This window comes from Tachypleus tridentatus, chromosome 13 (genome assembly GCF_004210375.1).
Source record: "Tachypleus tridentatus isolate NWPU-2018 chromosome 13, ASM421037v1, whole genome shotgun sequence".
NCBI lineage: Eukaryota > Metazoa > Arthropoda > Merostomata > Xiphosura > Limulidae > Tachypleus > Tachypleus tridentatus.
This window is the reverse complement of record NC_134837.1, coordinates 216,849,264-216,873,691: the sequence shown is the minus strand read 5'-3', so window position 1 is coordinate 216,873,691 and position 24,428 is coordinate 216,849,264. Positions and strand designations below refer to the sequence as shown.

Genomic DNA, 24,428 nt, shown 5'->3' with positions numbered 1-24,428 from the left:
TAGATTAGGAACGGCTAGCGCATATAGCCCTCGTGTAGCTTTGCGCAAAATTAAAAAACAAACAAATTATCTTCTGAGTGTCCTTGCCGTATGAATACTGTCTGATTATTGATGCACTGGCATACTGCGAGATAAAACAGGTCACATTTGACAGACGTATAAAATTATTGGTGGTTGATTTGAATGTTATCTACAAGAAAGATATTACCTGTGAAATGTGTGGCATAATTCTCGTTATTGATCTAATCATTATTTATCTCACGAAATTACTCTGAACCTATCGATACGCTGGATGTATTCAACAGTACAGCTTTACAACAGTTTTACCGAGTTTATTCAGATAGCTTTGATATATCACTGTTAATTACTTACAAATAAACTTGATAGTGGTAAGCATCCCGAACTGTGGTTCCAAAGTTCCAGTTCGCATCCCACACCACAAAAAAAAGCCTCAAATTTTGGAAACGCAGATGCGTTATAAAAGTAATTGTCAAATCCCACTATTTGGTCTGGCAATTGGAAACGCAGATGCGTTATAAAAGTAATTGTCAAATCCCACTATTTGGTCTGGCAATTGGAAATGCAGATGCGTTATAAAAGTAATTGTGAAATCCCACTATTTGGTCTGGCAATAGTAGCTACAGAGTGTGATGAGAGCTGTTGAAATGCTACTTCCCTTTTAATGTGGCCCGGCATGGCCAAGCGTGTTAAGGCGTGCGACTCGTAATCTGAGGTTCGCGGGTTCGCATCCCCGTCGCGCCAAACATGCTCGCCCTCTCAGCCGTGGGGGCGTTATAATGTGACGGTCAATCCCACTATTCGTTGGTAAAAGAGTAGCCCAAGAGTTGGCGGTGGGTGGTGATGACTAGCTGCTTTCCCTCTAGTTTTACACTGCTAAATTAAGGACGGCTAGCACAGATAGCCCTCGAGGAGCTTTGTGCGAAATTCCAAAACAAACCTTTTAATGTATTAGTTCATAACTAGGAACGGCTGAAGCAGATATTCCTGGAAGAGTTTTGTGTGAATATCTCCGAAATGAAACAAAAAACAAATAAATATAGACATTAAACAGTACTGCACATCACAGTTGTTGTTGTTGTTTTTTTGCGTCCAGAAACTGGACAAGATAATTGACTTTTTTCTACATTTAAAATCGTCTTATTTTTCAGTAATTTTATAAAAATCGTTAATGTATAAGTTAATTTTTAATTGTAGTATTTTGATAACTCATATTACTTATTTTTTTCTGCTGTGTCTCCTGATTGTGAAACCGGTTTCGGACAATCAAAGGGGGTAAGTGAAACCAGTATTTCAGACTTTTAACAGAACGTAATGCTACGATTAAGATTTGTTAAATTCTGTTGTTTTGAGTTTATTTATTTCAGATGAGATCTAAAATTATGAATTTTATCATTTGTCAGTTTAAGTAGTTCTATCCACATTAATCTTATGTCATAAATACGTTCTTGTAATGAGTAACGTGATACTCTGTAATGTATCTCATCAAAATTCATTAAAACCTACCCTTTCCCAGAATCAGCGTCCCTAATAGTCTCTTACGTCCTTGAATCGGGACTTTATAATCTTCTTACATGTCTCGTTTTCATTTCTCGCATATAAATGACAATTTATTAACCATTTTTTACTATTATTGATCACTATACTTATGCAGTTAATTCTGTAGCGCTGTTTTATTTCTGTTTAAAATAATACTACCACGTGTAACCGCGGACGTGTAAGCTCGTGCGCAACGGTGTAGATGTGATAGTTCACTTTCCTTTATTGTAAACAACTACGGGTTGTATTACTAATAATAACCGTTAAATAAATCTTGGCTGATTATGTATTTATATCGAATTAACATTGAATGTAGGTTAAAGAACTGGCGGACAGTAGCTTTTATTCTGCGCCATGCATACATCATAATTAGTGTAAAGTAGACAGCAGAAGCCTAAATCATATCAAATGACAGTTATTAACAAGCGAACAGGCTACAGCAGTCATTAGTTCATATATCACAGAGTCTTCAGTAGTTAGCAGACAGAATCACGTTTATTTCTTTTTTTTTCAAAAAGATAAAAAGGCAAATGTTGCTTTGTTATAATTAACTGACAGTAGACAATAGCTTTATCTCTTACCTGAAAAAAGATAGACTTGTGTTTTCAATAGTTCTTTTTTTATAATTAGCAGACACTAGACAATAACTTTATTTTGTAGCAGAAAAAAATACATTTTATTAGATATTTATGTTTTTTATAGTTTTTTTATCATTAACTGACAGTAGACAAAAGCTTCATCTCTTACCAGAAATAAAAGATAAAGACATGTTTTCTGTTTTGTTACAGTTAACAAACACCAGACAATAGCTTTATTTCGTACCTGAAAGATTTCTTGAATAAACAAGCAGTATTTTCATTTCAAGTGTAAGACGTTTTGATATTTAGCAAAGAATAAATAGCAGCTGCTATTTTATAACAAAAAAAAAACACCTCAGTAATTAATTCATTGTAGCCTTTATTTTGGATTGGAGAGATTATTTTAATCATTGTGCAATACAAAATAACCTTTAGTTGGTACAGGAGAGGTGTTTTAATCATTGTATAATACAGAGTAATCTTTGTACAGGAGAGGTGTTTTAATCATTGTATAATACAGAATAATCTTTGTACAGGAGAGGTGTTTTAATCACTATACAATACAGCATAACCTTTAGTTTGTACTGGAGAGGTGTGTTAGTTACTATACAATGCAGAATGACCTTTAGTTTGTACAGGATAGGTGTTTTAATCACTTTACAATACAAAGTAACCTTTAGTTTGTACAGGTGAGGTGCTTTAATCACTATACAATACAGAATAACCTTTAGTTTGTACAGGAGAGGTGTTTTAATCACTTTACAATACAGAATAGCCTTTAGTTTGTACAGGAGAGGTGTTTTAATATCTTTGCAGTTGACAAATTGTGTTATTGTGGTTTCTTTTAATTGGTAGACAGTGGTTATTTATTCATGTAAAATATTTTTTGAAACTGTTGGCATTAGTTATTCAAATGTTTCATACCAGAGAGGTCTCTTTAAACACTGCCCCCCCCCCTCCAGTGGCACAATGATATGTCTACAGACTTACACTGCAAAAAACTGAGTTTCAATACCCTTGGTGCACATATAGTCCATTGTTTAGCTTTGTGTTCTACTCCAAACAGTCCCACAAACTTTAAATAGCAGACAGTAGATGGGATAGCCTTCGTTTCATCCCTAAGAGAATTCTTTAAATAGTAGACAGTAGAAAGACAGTGTAGTTTTTATTTCATGTCGGAAAGGTCTCTTTAAATAACATATAGTAGACAGTATTGCTTTTCTTTCATACCAGAGAGGCCTTTTTAAATAGTAGACAGTTAACAGTAAAGCCATTGTTTCCTACCAACAAAGTCTTGTTAAATAATTGACGGCGGATACTATAGCCATTGTTTCATACTGAAGAAATCTCGTTAAATAGTTTACAGTAGACAGTATAGCAGTTGTATCCTACTGAAGAAGTCTCATTAAATAGTAGACAGTATGGCCATTGTTTTATACCAGAAAGACTTCTTTAAATAGTTGATTGAAGACAGTATAGCCATTGTTTCCTACTGAAGAAGTCTCATTAAATAGTAGACAGTAGATGGTTTGTTCTTTGTTTTGTATTGGAGAAATTTCATTTATGAGCAAAAATAAACAGTGGAATTTACTTCCTGTCAGAGATATTTTATTTCATCTTATATTTCAAAAAGTGAGTGAGCCAAATCTGAGTTGAACTCATAATTAAGTTATCAATATTTTCTTTACCTTGTTTTTGCAATACACTTTTATGCCAACATGGTTGGGAATGCAACATTTTAAACTTTACCATTGCTCATTAGGCCTAACTTAGAGAAAAGAACGATAAAAATGAAATAATAAAAATCACACACTGCACTATAGGATGGCTGTCAAACCCCACTATTCAACCAGAGTAACATATAAGTTGGTGCTGGGTGGTGTTACCTTCCTCCTAGTCCTTTTTTTTTTTTAAATCAAAATTAGGAAAGTCTAGGACAGATCATCCTTGAGTAACTTTGTAAGAATTATGCATCATCACTCCCCACCCCCTGCCTCTCAATGGCACAGTGACATGCCTACAGACATAAAACTCTAGAAATCGGGTATCATAGTTTGCAGAGCACAGATAGCCCATTGTGTAGCTTTGTGCTTAACTTTAAACAAACAAACAAAAATCACCCCTTCCCCCAGTAATAGTGTGAGCTTGGTTTTTTAATTTAAGTTAATAAATACTTTTAATGATTAGTTTTATGTGATTCTGTCTTATTAAAAAACTGCTCACAGACAGAAATAAATTATGTCGTACAATAATTTGTATATAATTTTAAGTCTTAGAAACTCTGTAAAACTATTAGACAGTAGCATACGAATATAATCATATGCTTAAGAATTAAAATACATTGTAGTTAAGATCCAAAGTATAATCTGTAAAAACACAAAAACTGCTAAAATTAAAAAATGTGATAAAAACTTTTATATAAAACCAACTACATTGATTATGGTTTAAATTTTCTTTTAAACGTAACGCCTTTTTTCGAAGCTTGTTTTTTATTATTTCAAAGGATCTGAAATATTTTTAGAGTGTAAATATCAGAAAGTAACAACTGTACTGTAAAAGTGATAACATCTTCCTATTGAGTTGTTAAAAAATAAAATACTTAAAGCTTATAAGTAAAAGTTGTGTAATGATTTATTTTCCTGTCCTCATCTTGTTCAAACATTTTCCTTGTATTTCAACTTGCCATATCACACATCTTCATGATGCATTACTTCTTGCGTAATGGATTTACTCTGTGCTTCAACTCTCAATCTCCACTGATTTCGATCACATCTGATTGGACTTTTTCTATCAGTTTGTAAGTATCGTCTCAGTACTCAGTATTTTTACTTTTTCAACAGCTAAACAGATGTGTGTAATATCATATTGTAATTCATGTAACTGGATATGAACTGTTATTTTATTGTTTTGGATCAGTAAATATGTGGGTTAGTGATCTAGGTTTATTATAGTAACAAAGTTGTCAATAAATTAATTTGTTTGTTTCAGGAAAAGTTTCACATCAGGTTTAACATTGTATTTGTAAAGACAGTCTTGTTAATGTCTTCCTATGGTTAGTTTGAATGCACATGTACCCCTCAGTGGTTCAGCAGTAAGCCTGAAGACTTATAACTCTAAAACTCAGATTTTGATACCCATTGTAGCCACAACATAGATATCCCATTACGTAGTTTTGTGCTTAAGTGTAAACAAATTCCCCTGTGGAACAGTGATAAGTTTCCAGACTTACAATGCTAAAACCTGGGCTTTGATTCCTCATGAAACACACAACAGGTAGTACAATGTGGCTTTGTTCTAAAATAAATAAACAATAAACAAATAATTTTTGTCATCATATGGTGGAAAGAAATAGGGCCAGTAATAAATGTTATTGTTTGAACAATAATATATTGTTTTTGGAAAATAAAAATAATGATTTAACATTCTTATGTAACAGTTTCTGATTTGAAGTTAAGCTTATATAAAATGCAAGTATTTCTTTCTTAAACAAGAAAAATTTCTTCAATAGGAACAAAATACTTTAATGTTGAAAACTAACTTTTCTGTATTAAAATAGAATATTGTCGTTAAATATAAAGCATTTTTGAGCTAAGAGTAAATTTTCCAATGTTATAAATGTTTCTGGTAAAAAAATGGAAAATGTCTGTGGTTTGTGATTGTTAAATGTAAAGTAATTCTGGGTAAAAGATAGAACTTTTTAGTGTTAAAAGTGACACAGTTTTGTACCTACTTTTCACCCACCTAATTTTTCAAGCATGTGTGCAGTTTTTACAAACATTTATTATGCAAGGAAGCCCAGTATGGGCAGGTGCTTAGGGCATTCAAATCGCAAACCCCTTGACCAAACATGTTCGTCATCCCAGTTTGGGGAAAGTACGTTATGATATAATGGTCATACCATTATATGAATGGTCCCACTATTCATTGGTAAAAGAGTAATCCAAGAATTGGAGGTTAGTGGTGATGACTAGCAGCCTTCCCTCTAGTCTTATACTAGATAGCCCTTGTGTAGTTTTGCACAAAATTTAAAACAAAACAAACCATACAAAAAGCGTAAGAGAATAGTTTTCGTGAAATTTGTATAATAGTACTGAGTGTGACTAGTATTTAACATGTCAATATTATGATTCTGAGAATTTGTGGTTTGCGACCAGTTGTTTTAAAAAGAAAACAGTCCATGTCTTGGCTCCTTGGATGCCCTCTAAGAGTGATGGTCAAGTCCTATTATTCAATCAAACAAAAATAGTTGGCAGTGGGTGCTTTTTACTGGCTGTCCCCCCTTTAGCTTATCTACCATTTCGATATTTTAAGAGCTAAATGCTCATAACCCTTTTATCGAATAGCTTTGCACAAAATTACAAAACAAAACACACAGATCAACCTTACTATTTCTGAAATTAAAATATACATACCAAAGTATTTTACACTTTATAGAAAGAATTTTCAATGAATATGTAAGTCCATTGTCATTTTGCTGGTGCTTCATATTTGACTAGTAGTTAAGATTTCTGATTCCTGGTTTGACAACAGGTTCAGTTTACAATTTATAATTTTAATGTAAAACTTACATTTTTCAGCAGAAACTTATAGAACACATTGTCATTTGTTACCCAAATCTCATGCAAGTTCTTTTCATAGTGCTTCATGTATTCATATATTAAATAGTTTTGAATCAAAACTAATTTTAAAAAGGAAAATACCACTTGAATGTGGCTTGCAGACATTTATTTAAGGGCTATCTGGTGTATCAGTGGAAAGCTCTAGGGTTTATGATGCTAAATTTTATGATTCAATCTTTGTGGATGGCACAACGTAGGTAATTTCCATCTCAGAGCAACATCATATGACTGGAAAAGGGTTTTCTTTTTACAGTTGCAAATATCGATTGGTACAGAGGTAACAGAATGCTACATTATTTGCAACCATTTTTCTGTAGTTGGATAACTTTATTCAAGCTTGAAGAATGTAGTTTTTCAAACTATGAATGATGTTTTGATGCATTTATACTTCTGTAGGATAAACATTTGAGAACAACTGCAAAACCATAGTTAGATAAAGTATTTATTTATAGAGAACTGAGATAATCTTTTACCATCAGTTTGTTAGACACGTATGTTTAATGTATAGAACTGAAATAATCTTTTACCATCCATTTATCAGTGTTACATATTTTGTAAAGCAAAGTGAAAATACAATTAACAAGTATGGCTTATTTTTTATAAAAATTGGATGTTGTGTCAAGTCAGGGACGTTTTAAACACGAGATCTGTACAGCTGAAAGGAAATATAAATAAGTGATGAGTTTTTATTTTTTTATAGTATGAGGGTGATAAAATATTTTATTGGGAAACAATTTTATTGCTAATTGTACAGTGAAAAAAATTATAATTTTATAATTACAACATAGAGTCAGTAACTCCACCCACCAGTTTCTTGTTATGCAGATGATAGAGTGTCAATCATGTGAACTAACTTCAAATGATTGGTCGTTTACTCCGTGTTATGAATATATGGTATCTTCTAATCTTGGTCCAGATATAGCTTTGAAGTGAACCACAGAGTTTCAAGCTCCTCGCTTTATTGTTCATATTTTCATTTATTTTTCTCTTTCCTTCTGAGAGTTTGTGATGCAAATTAATAATTTCCAGAGAAATATTTATTTGTCCAGGTGCTTGAAGATTGAGCAATATTCCTACCTTGACTAAGCCTTTAAGAAACTAACCTGCCATGGTAGACTGCTTTGAATTGGCTACTCATTTAGCAAAGTGTTTTTAATTGATTGTGGAAATGCTTTCGAATGGATGGTACAGGTTCTTTAAGAAAGACTATCATCCTTGGTGCAAACATATAACCACTAATTTTCAATTCTGGTCCATCACAGTGATAGGGTACCTGTTTGAAATTAAATCAGATGTTCAAAGCCAAGACAGAAAGCAGTGTCAGCATCCAGACAATTAAAAACAGACCTTCCCTGTGTGCTAGTGTCCAAGTGTAGCATATTTCACTTACAAAAGGACAAAATCCAACTCATCTACAGTGGCACCAGAATACATTCAGTGGATCATCACCTTGTAAATGAGGTCCTCTTTACCCTGCAGCCACAAAGCAGATAAATATTGTTTGGAGAAAATCCAAACGAAGATGTAACCTCATTTTCTTACCATAACATATAGCAAGATTAGAAGTATAGTTTGAACAGAAATAATTACACATCGATGAAAACACAGACCTTTCTCTACATTCTGTCAAAGGTTACTGTTAATCCCACACATTACTGGAACCATGTTTCAGTTGTTCTCGATTTCAGCCTTGTAAGTAATGCCCCCCTCCTTTGTGCTAAACTGTTCAGCTAGATTATTGGACTTCAATCACATTTCATCAAGACACTTCAAAAAATAAAGATGTCTCTTAAAACAGTTCTTTCAGAGAATTGTTTGAGCGTAACTCAGGACTTTAAAGCTCTATGGATGCAGTCTAGGTGTCAGGTTGCCATTGCTTTTCAAGGCAACTCTTCTCCATGTTGAATGAAACGTTATAAACTGGATGATTACCTGATTTCTGGTTAAACTTACACGGGTTGGCCCTGTGATAAAAGTTTGTATTTTGGAGCTGACGAACTACGTTCGAATCCGTGCGATACCAAAAAATATTCCCTGTACTCTGAGTTGTTGGTTGTAAGAGTGACAGTTACTAGCTTAGTGTAGATTGTGGGTGGTAGATTGCTGCTTACTGGCTGACCTTTTCCATGACAGATAACTTTAATTGCTTTGCTATAAAACTACAAGTATCCCAGTCTTTAGATTTACAATGCTAAAATCAGGGGTTCGAATTCCCTCGGTGGACACAGCTGATAGCGCAATGTATCTTTGCTATAAGTAAACCCACACATTCATAAATTTCAAAAATAAAAATAGATAAAAAATAACTGAAAATGAGTGGGCGATTGACATTACAAAACAAATGTTATCGTTCCACCCCCGTCTTAGCCAAAATATTATAAATTATAATATTTATTCATATGGTGGCTCAATGTGTCTCGCACATGAAGTGCAACATGTCGTCAGTTTCATAAAGCATTAGCTGTTTTACCACACACTTAAGCACAAAAGGAAATCCAAGCTATGAATGTTATAAGTCCGTCTAAGTGTGTATTTTGCAACTGCATTGTTCATTAAGTTTTATATATGTAACTAGGTGAGAATAGTGAGGTACCGAAGAAAAGCGTTTCGTCCCATAATAATGGAACTTGAAACATCTTATCTTAAGATCTTGTAATGCCTTTTACTATACAGTTTAATTTCTTAGCATCCTCACAGTGGGATGACTGGTCGGACATTACATCTTGACTTTTATATGAAGCGACTTAATATACTTCCATTCTCCCGCAGCTTAGACAGTTGACACGAGACTGAGGGGCACAGCAGGTCTCCCATGGGTAAGGCCTAAGTCATCTTAACTCGGTCTGTTTTGTTAAGTAAGCAGTTCAGACTTAGATAAAATGTTTAAATCAAATTTACCCCTTACCCTCCACATGATAATCTCTTCTACTTTAATTCAGGAAGAATGAAGTTTCGTAAAATAATGTTGTCCTCAAAATAGTCCTCCAAAAATTACTATACTCTGGAGCAGTTGTTTCCACCCGTTGGTTCATAGGAATGTTTTAGCCGGTTCTCAAGACAGTTAAGAAAACAATGTTTCTAAACGCGGTTGCTAAAATATTTTGTTTTACAATGTAATTTTAAAATGCATAAAATTTAATATCTGGTCCTCAGTTGTAGAAATGGTTGACAACCATTGTTCTGGAGTATATAGTAATTTAAAAATCTGTTCCCACAATCAACCAGGTTAAAGTGGATTTTGATGTGTATCGACACGAACGAAAATGATCCCATAAAATTTGAAGGAAAAGACAATAGATGAATTGCCTGAGTGAAATTACATTGTTTTGTGGTTTGCTGTCACTTAACAATAAGTATGTTTGTTTGTTTGTTTGTTTGTTTTGGACTTTCGCACAAAGCTTCTCGAGGGCTATCTTTACTAGCTGTCCCTAATTTAGCAGTGTGAGACTAGAGGGAAGGCAGCTAGTCATCACCATCCACCGCCAACTCTTGGGCTACTCTTTTATCAACGAATAATGGGATTGACCGTACATTATAACGCCCTCACGGCTGAAAGGGCGAGCATGTTTGGCGCGACGGGGATTCAAACCCGCGACCCTCAGATTACGAGTCGCACGCCTTAACACGCTTGGCCATGCCGGACCAATAATAAGTATGTCGCCACAAGGAAAACTCTTGTAAGACAACCCTAACTTTACAAAATATACTGGGTGAATCTGAATGTACATGGTTTGTCCCGCAAACACAAAAGATCGTGTTACTCACTTTTCAGGTCGTGGATGCATTATAAGGATGACAATTAAATCTCAGTATTTGGTCAGACACAAGTAGGCCCGGCATGGCCAGGTGGTTAAGGCACTCGACTCGTAATTTAAGGGTCGCGAATTCGAATCCCCATCACACGAAACATGTTCGCCCTTTGAGCCGTGGGGACGTTATAATATCACGGTCAGTCTCACTATTCATTGGTAAAAGAGTAGCCCAAGAGTTGGCGGTGGATGGTGATGACTAGCTGCCTTCCCTCTAGTCTTACACTGCTAAATTAGGGATGGCTAGCGCAGATAGCCCTCGAGTAGCTGTGCGCGAACTTCAAAACAAACCAAACCAGACGAAAAGTGACCGAATAATTTGTGTTGAGTGATGGTGACCGTAGCTTTTGCCTACCAGTTCAAAGTTAGGAACAGCTATACGCAAATTCTATTGTTCTTGTAAAGTCGTGCATAAAACATCTGAAACAGACAACCGACATTTTGTCACAGTATCATAAAAGCCATTATGTTCTCTTTAATTGTCATAGAATAAGTGTTTACTTGTCACAATCAAACGTCATGTCAAAACTAAGTTGATTTTCAACAATGCACTTGAACCTGTGGACAGGTATTTTGACTAATTGACCTACCACGAGCTAGCGGGGAGTCATTCCATCTCAGCGTAGTAAACTTCATCACGTATGTGCCAACCTCACCTTTAAAACCAACACACAGTCACGTGCTTGGCAGCGTTACGAATGTTTTTTCCCCTCCCTTCTACAACTTATCATTTCTGACACCAACTTGTATAGGCCACCAACCAGCTATTTAATATTCCCACAGAACATGCCTTACGTAACATACTGTATTTATAAGGTCAAGCCTAAAAATCATTTATTAATTTTACCATGAAACATAATTCACTCTGGACTTTCCAAACCTTCCAAAAATAGAATTAACTTTCTCTGGTGTTTTTCATGTATTGTGGGGGATGTACAAATATTCAAACTCGTAGAAAATAAAATTACATTTAAGACTTTCCCTTATGAGTCGCTTCAACAGTTGAAAAATCTTAGTGTAAAACTAGGGAAAAAAACCAGTGTGTCTAAAACGTTTGTTGTTTTTTTTGTTATTGAGCACGCAGCTACACAAAGGGCTGTTTGTGTTCCTTTCATCAGGGGTATCGAAACCTGGTTTCAAGCGGTATAAGTCAGCAAAAATATCGCTGTGCTACTAAGGAGCGTGTTTAAAACGAATATTCCGTGATATCTCCATGTGATTCGGTAGTCAGCTTGAGAACTTATAAAGATAAAATTCGTGGTTCGATTTCTGTGGTTGGCGTAGTCCATCGTGCAACTATAACCTTAACAACAAAGGTTTCATATTGGCGTGATTCATTTAATTTCACCAGTTTTTGTTTTCTTTTTGCATTTTTCGTTCATATTTCTGTCTGTTTTTTTAACTGTCCACCCATCTCATTTCCTTGACATGGAATTTCGTTTGATGTCGTATTATATAACGTTAAAGCTAAAAAAAAAAATGCACTTGGAAAAGCGACACTCAACGCGTGTTTCATTTTCGACATCGTGTACGTGGTCGTTATTGGAAACTGCCCGCACGCGCTAACATTTACGGCTCTAGTTGATCGGATGTTCTTCCGGTATTTATTGAACGGTGCCGTTTTCTTCGCTCGCCAGCTGTGTCCTCACGGCCATAACAGGTTACTGCCAAATGTACCTCTGTTTTCATCCTTATACAATTTTCAAGTTGGTTTTTCAGTCGAAGCCTGTCGTTTTATTGAAGTTCTAAAGCAGTTACAGTGGAATTCTAAAACACGCTGCAAGAACTAGTGTGCCATATGGACACGTAATCCATCATTCTTTTAAAAATTACATTGTAGGAATAGCTCCAGGCTTTAAATTCCTTCTCGGAATATTAACGCGCCACAGCGTGGGGGTCAACGGCAGCCTCGAAAGTTATGAACTGGTGGTAACATGAGCATGCGTTTACAGCTGGTACACGTGGCGACGTCTCTTAATATATTTCCGATACGAAGTCGACTTAACAGCTTAGAGATGCTTATTTATGTATTTAGTTCAGCTGTTATTTTTCCCTCCGCAATTCGAGCACGAATAAGAAAGTAATTTGTTCTTAAGTTTGTGATGTATTGTCTCGATGTACGTCAGTTTCGTGTTTTACGTACAAAACGGGTTTGTAATGTGCACAGAAATGTTTAATATTTACTTTTAATTATTCCAAATGTTATCGATATCGCAGTACAAGTGTCATATGTTTGATGCACATATTACGTCGCAAAACTGATTGAAATTTACACAGGCTATCATGAATACTATTACTTAACCAATCAAAATCAGTCGAAAATATAAATCATTAGACACAGATTACTCGAAGGTTAATAGTAACCTAACAAAATGTAAACGATAAGATATAGATTGGTCGTAAATTAATAGTAATCTAACAGTAATGTAAACCATAAGACATGGTTACTCGTAAAGTAGTAGTGAGGACAACTAAGAAATACAAACCAAGAGAAGTCTAGTAGATACCGTACCGAACTGTAGATCTATCGTTCTGTTTCCTCAAACAAAAAGAAGTCACTATGAGTAACAGTCAAATCCTTAGTTAGTGGTGTGTGCTGAGGTTCTTAATGTGATACAGGATCTCCCTTGAGGACACTCCCAGGAAATGTTACACGTTAACCGAGAGGTATCAGAAAAGGTTACACATTTACTGAGAGATATCATGAAAGGTTACACAGTTACAAAGAGGTAGCAGGAAAGGTTACATTGTTAGAAAAGTAGTAGAAAAGGTCACACAGTTACCGAGAGGTAGCAGGAGAGGTTACACAGTTACTGAGAGGTAGCAGGAAAGGTTACACAGTTACCGAGTGGTAGCAGGAGAGGTTACACAGTTACTGAGAGGTAGCAGGAGGTTCACAGTTACCGAGAGGTAGCAGGAGAGGTTACAGTTACTGAGAGGTAGCAGGAAAGGTTACACAGTTACCGAGTGGTAGCAGGAGAGGTTACACAGTTACTGAGAGGTAGCAGGAAAGGTTCACAGTTACCGAGAGGTAGCAGGAGAGGTTACACAGTTACTGAGAGGTAGCAGGAAAGGTTACACAGTTACCGAGTGGTAGCAGGAGAGGTTACACAGTTACTGAGAGGTAGCAGGAAAGGTTACACAGTTACCGAGTGGTAGCAGGAGAGGTTACACAGTTACTGAGAGGTAGCAGGAAAGGTTCACAGTTACCGAGAGGTAGCAGGAAAGGTTCACAGTTACCGAGAGGTAGCAGGAGAGGTTACACAGTTACTGAGAGGTAGCAGGAAAGGTTACACAGTTACCGAGTGGTAGCAGGAGAGGTTACACAGTTACTGAGAGGTAGCAGGAAAGGTTCACAGTAACAGAGAGGTAGTGGCAGCAAGTTACGTTGTGGTTCGTCGAGTTTAAAAACACAGTATCCCTCAAGAAGATTCACAAATAACCAAAAACAAATTAACCAACCTGCTAATAACCACCAGACCTCGGATATTTGTAAATTAATACTAAATGTAACACAACAATAATGTAAGCCTCTAAGATAGATTACTTGTTACGTAATGCTAAGAACAACTCAGTAATGATCTAAACCACTAGACATAGAATATTCTTAAATTGATATTAAGAATAACTCAACAATAAACCAATATACAGACTTCTCGTTAAATATCAATAAGAATAGATTAACAGTAATGTTAGCCTTTAAACATATATTATACTTTGTAACTAATATTATGAATAACTCGACAGTAATCCAATGTACATAGACTTCTCGTTAAATATCGGTAATATGTAAATTAGAGTTAAGAGCAACTTGATACTTCTCGCACATAATTCTCAAATCGTCTGATATTGTAAATGTTAAGCCTATAAATGTTGCACACACACTTTTTTGAAGTTATTTGTTTGGACGGAATTAGTAGGTAATGTCTGTTGTTAGTGGTAATTTGTAGACAAGTAAAAAATGAGTTGTGAATATATATATATATATGTGTGTTAATATCCAATGTGGCCACCTTAGAAGCTTGAAACACTATATTTCTTTTATCATACATTAATTTTAGAACGACAAATTTTATAAAAAACGATAATAAAATGAAAGACAATGTATCTCAGAACAACTGGTGTGGGTATTAACACTTATTGATAAGGAGAGAACGTTTCGACCTTCCTTGGTCATCTTCAGGTTAACAGAGAATTTGCAAGTGACCGTTGTCAGACACATGTCTTAGGGACGAGAGTATAAACAAGTACAGGATTGTAGGGGGCGATGCAGTTGGATGTTAAGTTATTAATTAATATAGGTATAAAGGTGTTCCTTTATATTAGTTTAATTTTGGTTTTAGTTGCTGTATAAGTAGGGCTTCTTTGATTTTGCGTTTTTTTTATTTGTTTCCCTACTTAGTATCTGGTAGTTTTCTATGGTTATGTTGTGTTTATTTGAGTTGCACTGTTCAAAAACGTGTGAAGGTGTTGTGTTGTGCTTTTTTTTATTCTTTGAATCTAGTTTTCATTTTTCTGCTTGTTTCTCCATTATAGAGAAAAATGGAAACTAAACTCAAAGAACAAAAAGAAAACGCCTTCACATGTTTTTGAACTCTGCAAATCAAATAAACACAACACAACCATAGAAAACTACCAGATATTAAGTAAAGAAACAAATATAAACAAACGTAAAATCAAAGAAGCCCAACTTATACAGCAACTAAAACTAATTAAACTAATATAAAGGAAAACCTTTATACATATACTAATTAATAACCTAGCATTCACCTGCAACGCCCCGTACAATCCCGTACCCGTTTATATTCTCGTCCCTAAGACGTGTGTCAGGCGACAGTCACTTTGAAACTCTCTGTTTCTTAACCTAAAGATGACCTAGGAAGGTCGAAACGTTGTTCTCTCCTTATCAATAAGTGTTAATACCCATACCAGCCATTCTGAGATGCATTTTTATTTCAATTGGGTTTCTTGTCATCAAGAAATGAAAAACCATCTTTATCTGAACAAGATAAACATACAATTTCCTTAACTTGATATTTCTTTTGAACACGTTATAATCATTAAATTTTATATTTCGTTTATCATATACATAAAAAAAATTAAAACAAAAAGTTTCGTTGAGAAACAAAATGAAGCGAAACGTCCGACACCTGCTATCTCTTGTGCGTGCAAGTCCGATACTGTTAAATTATTATAACCTCGTAAATAATAAAATATTCGCTTAGAGTTTACACATCACATGCCCACTTCCAGCTGTTCTTGGGAATTTAACACCATCTTCCTGTATTGCTTACGCACCACAGAGTTCTCAAATAGCGTTTCGGAACATCTTGTTTCTCTGTAATATGCCAGAATCTCTTTCAAGGTTCTGTTTTGTGTGTTTATATCAAACGATCGGCGACATGCCCGTTGTCGGGACCTCTCAGATAGCTAACCCTCTTGCGTGGTAAAAACAAAGATCTAACCGTAACAGCCTTACCCTGCTGGTGTCCAACAATTAAAATGTTTTGTGGTGATAAATTACGTTTATTTCGAGTTCTTGACTCAGAGTTTCTCTATAAACCTTCCTTTTCATGAGAGTGCACGAGACATTTAGGCATCCCGACATCTGTACTCGCTTCTCCATGTTACACGTTTCTTACAGCTTTCTATCCCTGTTGCCTTCAACCATTACACTGGTTGATGTGGTGAGTTTTACGTTCTTCCATCGTGAAGTGTGTTACTTAAACCAAACATAATAGTCTTGGCTTTCTGATAACTTGTCGCACGTGATTTCTCTTATAATTTGCTATATAAAAAGTTTTCGATAAAGACGTGCTTTAACATTAATATTTCCTGAAGGACAAATAAGTATTTCAAGCATTATGATAAACCTTTAAAATCTCTAATATGTTGTACGATATATAAGGCCCGGCATGGCCAGGTGGGTTAAGGCGTGTGACTCGTAATCCGAGGGTCGCGGGTTCGCATCTCTGTCGCGTCAAACATGCTCGCCTTTTTAGCCATGGGGGCGTTATAATGTGACGGTCAATCCCACTTTTCGTTGGTAAAAGAGTAGCCCAAGAGTTGGCGGTGGGTGGTGGTGACTAGCTGCCTTCCTTCTAGTCTTACACTGCTAAATTAGGGACGGCTAGCGCAGATAGCCCTCGAGTAGCTTTGCGCGAAATTCAAAATAAACAATAAACGATATATAATGTCGGAAGTTGGATGTTCATTCGTTCGTCTTAGTAAGCATTAACAATTATTAAAGTATTACGGAAACCATCTTCTTGTTGTTAGAGTATACGTACATATTTCATTGATATTGTTGTTAGTGTATACATACAGTCATGTGAAAAAAGTTAGGACATCCTATGAATGCCTGTGTATTTTTATAACATTTTTGGATATATAGATATTTAATCTCAATTTTAACAATACTGAGAGATTATAGGAATATAACTAAACAATTAAAACTGAAGAAAAGACTTTTCAAGATCTTCTGTAAATGTAATTCTACAAAAATGCATATTCTAACTGAAGAAAAAGTTAGGACACCCTATCCCATAATAGCTAGTGTTACCCCCCTTTGGCTGAAATAACTGCAGTGAGACGCTTCTTGTAGCCATCTACCAGTCTCTGACATCGGTCTGAAGAAAGTTTGCCCCACTCCTCAATGCAGAATTCTTTCAGCTGTGAGATGTTTGAGGGGTTTCTTGCATGTACAGCCCGTTTCAAGTCACCCCACAGCATCTCAATGGGATTAAGATCTGGGCTTTGACTCGGCCATTCCAGGACTCTCCATTTCTTAGTTTTCAGTCAATCCTCGGTGGATTTACTGGTATGTTTTGGGTCATTGTCGTGTTGCAGGGTCCAGTTTCGCTTGAACTTTAATTTTCGTACAGATGGTCTCACATGATCCTCAACCACCCTCTGATACACAGTAGATTTCAAGGTGGATTCTATTATTGTGAGCTGTCCCGGTCCTGCTGCAGCGAAGCAGCCCCAAACCATGACACTTCCACCTCCATGCTTCACAGTTGGTATGAGGTTCTTTTCCTGGAATGCTGTATTTCGTTTACGCCAAACATGTCCTCTGTTCTGGTGTCCAAATAATTCAATTTTGGACTTATCTGCCCAAAGAACATTATTCCAGAAGTCCTGGTCATTGTCTACACTCTCTATGGCAAAATTCAGTCTGGCCTTGATGTTTTTCTTAGAGAGCAAAGGTTTTCTCCTTGCACACCTCCCATGCAAGTTAAACTTGTGCAGTCTCTTTCTTATTGTAGAGGCATGCACTTTCACATCAACAGTAGCCAGAGCCTGCTGTAGGTCCCGTGATGAGATGTTAGAGTGTTTGGAGACCTCTTTTAGCATCTTGCGGTCTGCCCTCGGGGTGAACTTGCTTGGACGACCAGACCTGGGCATGTTGGCAGTTGTTTTGAAAGCCCTCCACTTGTTGACTATTTTCCGGACAGTGGAATGGCTGATTTAAAAAATCTTTTGGGATCTCTATGGTAAATCCCTTACCATACTCATAAGCTGCTACAATTTTCTTTCTAAAGGCCTCAGACAGCTCTTTTGCTCTCTCCATGGTGCTCACTCTCACTTCAACAGTCAGGAGCACACTAAACTAAATGTCTGAGGTTTAAATAGAACAAGCTCCATTCAAGATGCTGAGTAACAATCTTCTAATTATGTGCACCTGGTGTGATACACCTGTGTGTGAGTTGAGCCATTTTAAGTGGGAATCTAATCCGGAACTTTTTTGATATCTTATCGAGGGTTCACGACAACGAATTAATTGTGATTTAGTATAGGTACAATTCACTTAACAGAGAGGTTTGGTTTGTTTTGAATTTCGCGCAAAGCTACACGAGAGCTATCTGCGTTAGCTGTCTCTAGTTAGCAAAGTAAAACTAGAAGTAAGAAGGCTAGCCATCATCACCCGCCACTAACTCCTGGGCTACTCTTTCACCACTAAACAGTGGGATTGACCTTCACATTATAATGCCCCAACGGCGGAAAGGGCGAACATGTTTGGTGTGACGGGGATTCGAACTGGCGACCCTCGAATTACGAATCGAGTGTCTTAACCACATGGCTATGTCGGGTCTTAACAGAAAGCTAGCTAGCTTCGTCAACGCGAATTTTACACAGTTGAAGTTATACAATGTCTTCTAGAAATACTAATGTCCGAATTTAATTCACTTATGTTAAACGGTTTGTAATGTTTGAAATCTATAAACGTTCCTAGTCAAATATCTGAGGTTTCCCTATTAGTATGCGTTAATCACACTTACAGCTTCCGAATTTTATAGTATAACAACTCAGCAAACCAAAAATATATACTGAATCTTCGTGTTGCGTTGATTACCTTTTATAAGATTGAGAGTAGAGTTCCTAGAAATTTCAAATAAAACAACAATACTGGTAATCACTAATATACTCTTAAAAAAAAAGAAACGCAAAAGGGATATTTTTGTTATTTTAAAGAGAAATATATTTAATAACGTTACAAGCTCAGAGTATGTGATGTTACACGTGTTAAGGCACTAATTGTCAGACCAAAATGACAATAAAAGTTGTGCACTTTGAAAACGGAGGAAGACATCGGATTTTTCGCCAAAACGCATTCGTGTCCAATAAATTTGTTTGAGAGATCTGCATGTTCTGCAAGTGCAACATGTGCAAAATCCCTATAAAAGTGACGGGTTCTCGGTTTCCATCGCTCAGTGTTAAGCCACCGACACGCAATACAGTTACGCCAAGACTGACTGAAGCACAACGCAACAACGCCATTGTTCGCTTGAATCAGACGAATCTCGATCAGATGTTGCCAGAGCTGTGAATGTCCACCCAAGCACCATCACAAGGCTATGTAATCGTCACCAATAACATGGATCAACTTGTGACCGTCCACGATCTGGCAGACCTCGTGTGACCATGCCCCCACAAGATCGCTACATCCGGTTACGTCACCTTCGGGATAGGACCACCACTGCGACGTCTACTACCTCAACCATACCAGGGCTGCGTAGGATTTCCGATCAGACCGCACGCAACCGTCGACGAGATTCTTAGGCCCCATGTGCAACCCATCATGGTGAACGTCAACGACGTTTTCAACATGACAACGCCCGTCCTCACACACCCCGACTCACCATTGTCTTCTTGAGACACCACAACATCAAAGTTCTTCCCTGGCCCTCCAGATCACCAGATTTAAACCCCATCGAACATCTTTGGGACGAGTTGGACCGACGTCTGCAACGGCGACAACCTCAACCACAGACTCTACCTCAGCTTTCAGCAGCTTTGCAGGCTGAGTGGACAGCCATTCCACAGGATGTGATTCATCATCTCATCGCTTCCATGGGCAGGAGATGCCAAGCAGTTATTGATGCTCACGGGGGGCATACTCGTTATTGACGTTGAGTGACGTTAAAATTCAACTAGTGAGCGTGGACTTCGTCTTTGCAGACTTTGGATGTTTAGCAGTGAATGTGCAAAGTTTCACACATGTCATACAGAACTACCCGGAATAAACTTGTTAACAATATGTCTCAAATTTTGCCTTTTGCGTTTCTTTTTTTGAAGAGTATATTTACATACCCACAGAGTACATTGTTGATTCTTGCACTCGATAATCTACAAATTCAGAGAACAAGTGGGAATTTTGCAATACAAGTTTAACAGTATAAGTTGCACGCGTTTCTAAATATATATTTAATTGAAATGAACGTCTATATAAAAATATAATTAAGCACTATCTAATGAATAGCTTGTAAGCTGGATAGGATTTGAGAGTCAAATTGGTGTCATTTTATTATTTTCAGTTATTTACTATTTCTCTAAAGCCTTGTGTCTGAACTGTGAGAATAGTTTTTAGAGAAGTTAGTATTCATGTACTTTTTTGTAATAACAAATAAGCACTACTTGATGAAAGATCCAGATTTGAAACGCTCACGACATTAGCAACAAAACGTTTTGCAGTAATTTGTCCATTTATTTAGTGTTAATTAACAATAGTTGAGCACTTTTCGCAAAAGGTTTGGGCCTAAAACGTATTTCACATAATTCCGTTTAAATTAATAATTTTGTTGCCTCTAAAGACCTCTATTTTTTAGAGATTTTTTAATTACGAGTTATAGACATATTAGAAGACCTTGAAGTTTTTTCCGGTCTTTGTCCCCTCGTTTGGAATTCCTTCTCTAGTTTCAAAGCCTTTGTTGTTTGTTTTTGGTTGGGATTTGCCTTACTTAAAACACTTATGAATGATTCTCGATATTTTATAAGTACTAGTTATTAAAATATAGCCTTCCGCTAGTACAGCGGAAGGTCTACGAATTTATAACGCTAAAATCAGGGGTTCGATTCCCCTCGGTGGGATCAACAGATAGCCTGATGTAGCTTTGCTATAAGAAAAAAAAAACGCACGCACACATTAAAATATATAAACAAAACTTAATTTTAATCCGTGTTGCCTTAGTTTACTTGAAGAGTAGGTTTTGTTTGTTATTTCATTAGCTTTCTACCCACCTTGTGATCCTTTTGTTGTTTTTTACATATAGGCTGTATTTATTTGATAAAAATTACATTATTTATGTTTTACAGACTGCTTTACATTGGGCTGCTAAACATGGGAATGCTGATGTTATTAAATTGATTGCAGGTACACATCGTGTGGATGTCAACGTTCGAACTGTGAGTTATTTTTCCTGATATTACTACAGAATCGAGTACCCTAAACCATATAGAACTATGAAGAAATGTAGAATATATATGACATGACAACTAAGCCTAAGCTGTTTGTTAATATATTTAATGCAAATATATGTTAATTATTCTTTATTCGTGCATTAATTATATGCACGTAAACTTACGATAATTTCATAAGAATATTTGATTATACTATTGAAATGTTCATGTCTTTTTATCTCTACTAATTTCAGTGTGATTAAGTTTCCCTTTCAGAATTTATAAAAGTTCTCAAAGTTGATCATATAATTGATAAAAGAATCAGAAAAACAATTTGCTGACGTATTTCTACTGTTACAATACTACTAGAGAACTGACTGGATATGTCGGATCATTGACATTGTTGCAATAATAGTGTATGATAATGTTGGTACAATAGTAAAAGAGCAAATATTATTACTGTTTGAGGGACAGCTTTTCAGAACGAATGATAATGGCACAGCACTGGGAAAATATAACAAGCTTGGGAACTTCTTGTCAAAGACTGACAAGTATAGTGCCTAGAGTTTTTTCTACTTTTTCTTTAGGTGGGAGCTTGTTTTCTTAATATATAGTATTTTACTGCACTCAGTAAGTTATTTTCTGACTTCATTGGCGTGGAAAATAAAACGAATTTAATTTACAGTCACGACTTTTTTTTAATGTATATGTTTTGATTTCTTTATTATAATTTCAGTTAATCATGTATTATCTGTTAAATTCTTTAAGGCTTAAGAAAGTTTGTGGTTCCAGTTACGCCTTCAAAAAACATGGATATGTTAGTCAGAATTTGAAAAAGAATTTTCTACATGAGACCTATATGTTTTTATACTTTTACGTAGGTACAAATGTATGCTCTTAAACATGAAATTTACAATTAAAAGGAAAATCGAATTAATAGAGATAGTAATTTTGCTTCTACAATTTTTAACTCAAAATATTTTGAAATTGATATGTTTTAAATTCTAACGTTTATTTAATGTAATTTGCAAAGAAGGATGAACAAATGTTAAAACTTGTATTTCAGCGTAGAACTTAAAGTTTTTTGTTGTAATGTTTTTGCCCATCATGATAGGTGTATTACTCGCTTTACTTGAGAATAGAACCACACCTGTTTTGTTTCCTTCCCTTCTTCTATTTTTATTACTTCTCGTCCCGTTTACACCCTTTATGATCTCATTCTTGAGATCCGAAGAACTGCTAATAAAATTCGGTTTTGAAAAGAGCTATAAACACATTTTAAATATCATTGGATAGAACATACTGTAAACTGTTTACATCAATTTAGAGTATGTAAAATGGTGAAAAGTAATTTATAGGTTTGTGGAAAAGAAATTGAATAAGAATTTTTAGAAAAATTGGAAAAAAAAACTCAGAGATTTCTACAAGTTTCTTTAGATGTTCTTTTCGTTCTTCGAAGCTTTCTCGTATCAAGTTATATTCGTTTGAAAGTTACGTAAGTTTGTTAAGCAGTCATTACCTAAGCCTAATGTACTCGCTAAATACAGTTATTTAACACGGAATGACGCCATTTTGATAGGTTTGTTACGTTTTGATGTTACGTTTTTTAGAGTTGTAGCTGGAGGTGGTTACTACTAAAATCATTAATATAGCTGTGTAACCCCAATCAAGTTTAAATTTACTAGATTTTAGTTCTAATAATAATCTTTTTTTTTTCCTTTTCAAAACAACGTATCCCATGAAAACGTTGGAAATTTCCCGATATTAGAAATTATAGAAAACTAAATCGAGTTCTATACATTTAAAGCCAAATTTTGAATCCAAATAATTATTTGTTTAAAATTCACGCATTGTTTTGTATGTCCTGTTTATAATCTCAATAATTAGAAACGAGAAGCGCCATGACACTTATAAGTCAACGACATGAGAGTAGTACCTTTAAAGTAACCTAAAATACCATCGTATTTAATGTATGCAGTGATATGAATCTTTAGCATACCAAAGTTCAGTAGTCATGTCGGAGCTCTACTAAATACCTTCGTTCAAAACTGAACAGCACATTGGTATAGGTCTGGTAATTAGAGCGCCGGATTTTAAATCTACAAGTCACAGCGTTGAACGTGCTCGCTCTTTTAGCCATAGAGTATTTGTAATGTTATAGTCGATTCCACTATGGATTAAAAAATAGCCCAAGAGTTAGCAGTGGGTGTTGCCGGTTAGTTAGCTGCCTTCCACGTGTTACGAATTTCTAAAAAGTAAAGCCGTTGACAGGTAGGCCTAGTAAACAAACCAACCATTGGTCCGTTAACCCTTATTGTTGTTATTATATTAAACTACGTATTGTACAATAAGTAAAATAAATCATTCAGCTGAAAAAAAAATGTATATTTATAAAAATATTTGGCACAAATCATAAAATTTCACTAGGTTTATTTGCTTCTCATTACCAGTAAACACAGTTTTGTCCCTTGATAGCTGTGATGGATTTTTTTGTGACGTCATACTTTACACGTAATTAAATTTGATTTGTTACAGTTTCTTATCCCTAAATATGTCGACGTGATTCAGTAAGTTAAGTAGTTTAAAAGCTACTACACTGCCATGTCGTTAACCGTGTACTAAGATGTGTGTCTTGTCGCTAATTAGTGAAACCAACACGTTGACAAGGTCTGGAAACAGCTAAATGGCTATGACCAGTTTTGAGACACAGTTTAAATTGTGCTGTGTTATCCTGTACAACCACTGTTATCGCGTCATAATTTTGAAGGGTCGATCGGGTAAACGGAACCACGAACATTTTTTAGGCCTAACAGATTATATATTTCAACAGTAAAGCATCAAGTTCATTTACTTGGAGCATAATTCTGCTTATAAGAGTTGTGTATACGATGTGTGGTTTCTGACAAATAATCTTTACTGTTTCGTATTTTTCCTCTCGTTTTCCTTGATGATTTGTGTCCCGTTTTCATTCATTTCCACGTGGGATCTGTGTTCGATTTCACTGCTCAGCAAGTAAGTAGTCATACTATTTATACGTAATTAAACTTACCTGCTGATAGGTTCATTAAGCTGTACCCTTTTTCCTCAACAAATTCAAATTGAGTATTTTATTATATAAGAGAATTGTACTACAATGCTGATAGGCTTATGAAGCTGTACCCTTTTCCCTCAACAAATTAAAATTG

General features: G+C 35.7%; 2 protein-coding genes across 3 annotated transcripts in view; both read left to right on the top strand.

The window, feature by feature from the left end:
* The window catches only part of LOC143239065 (uncharacterized), a 47,059-nt gene extending 43,145 nt beyond the window's left edge, over positions 1 to 3,914 (top strand). The window contains exons 8-9 of one of the 2 annotated variants that reach the window (XR_013021012.1): positions 1,291 to 2,630; positions 2,932 to 3,914. Coding sequence is in view for 1 of the 2 variants with exons in the window: in XM_076479858.1 (XP_076335973.1) it covers positions 1,291 to 1,323 (33 nt within the window). In the remaining variant the exon portion in view is untranslated. Of the gene's footprint in view, positions 1 to 1,290 lie in introns of both variants that reach the window. The other variant, XM_076479858.1, reaches the window with a different exon arrangement.
* Positions 3,915 to 15,525: 11,611 nt separating this feature from the next.
* LOC143239064 (uncharacterized) overlaps positions 15,526 to 24,428 on the top strand; it is a 44,819-nt gene continuing 35,916 nt past the window's right edge. Inside the window, exons 1-2 of the mRNA XM_076479855.1 lie at positions 15,526 to 16,250; positions 21,160 to 21,249. Coding sequence (XP_076335970.1) covers positions 16,137 to 16,250; positions 21,160 to 21,249 — 204 coding nt within the window. The 5' untranslated portion in view covers positions 15,526 to 16,136. The remainder of the gene's footprint in view (positions 16,251 to 21,159; positions 21,250 to 24,428) is intronic.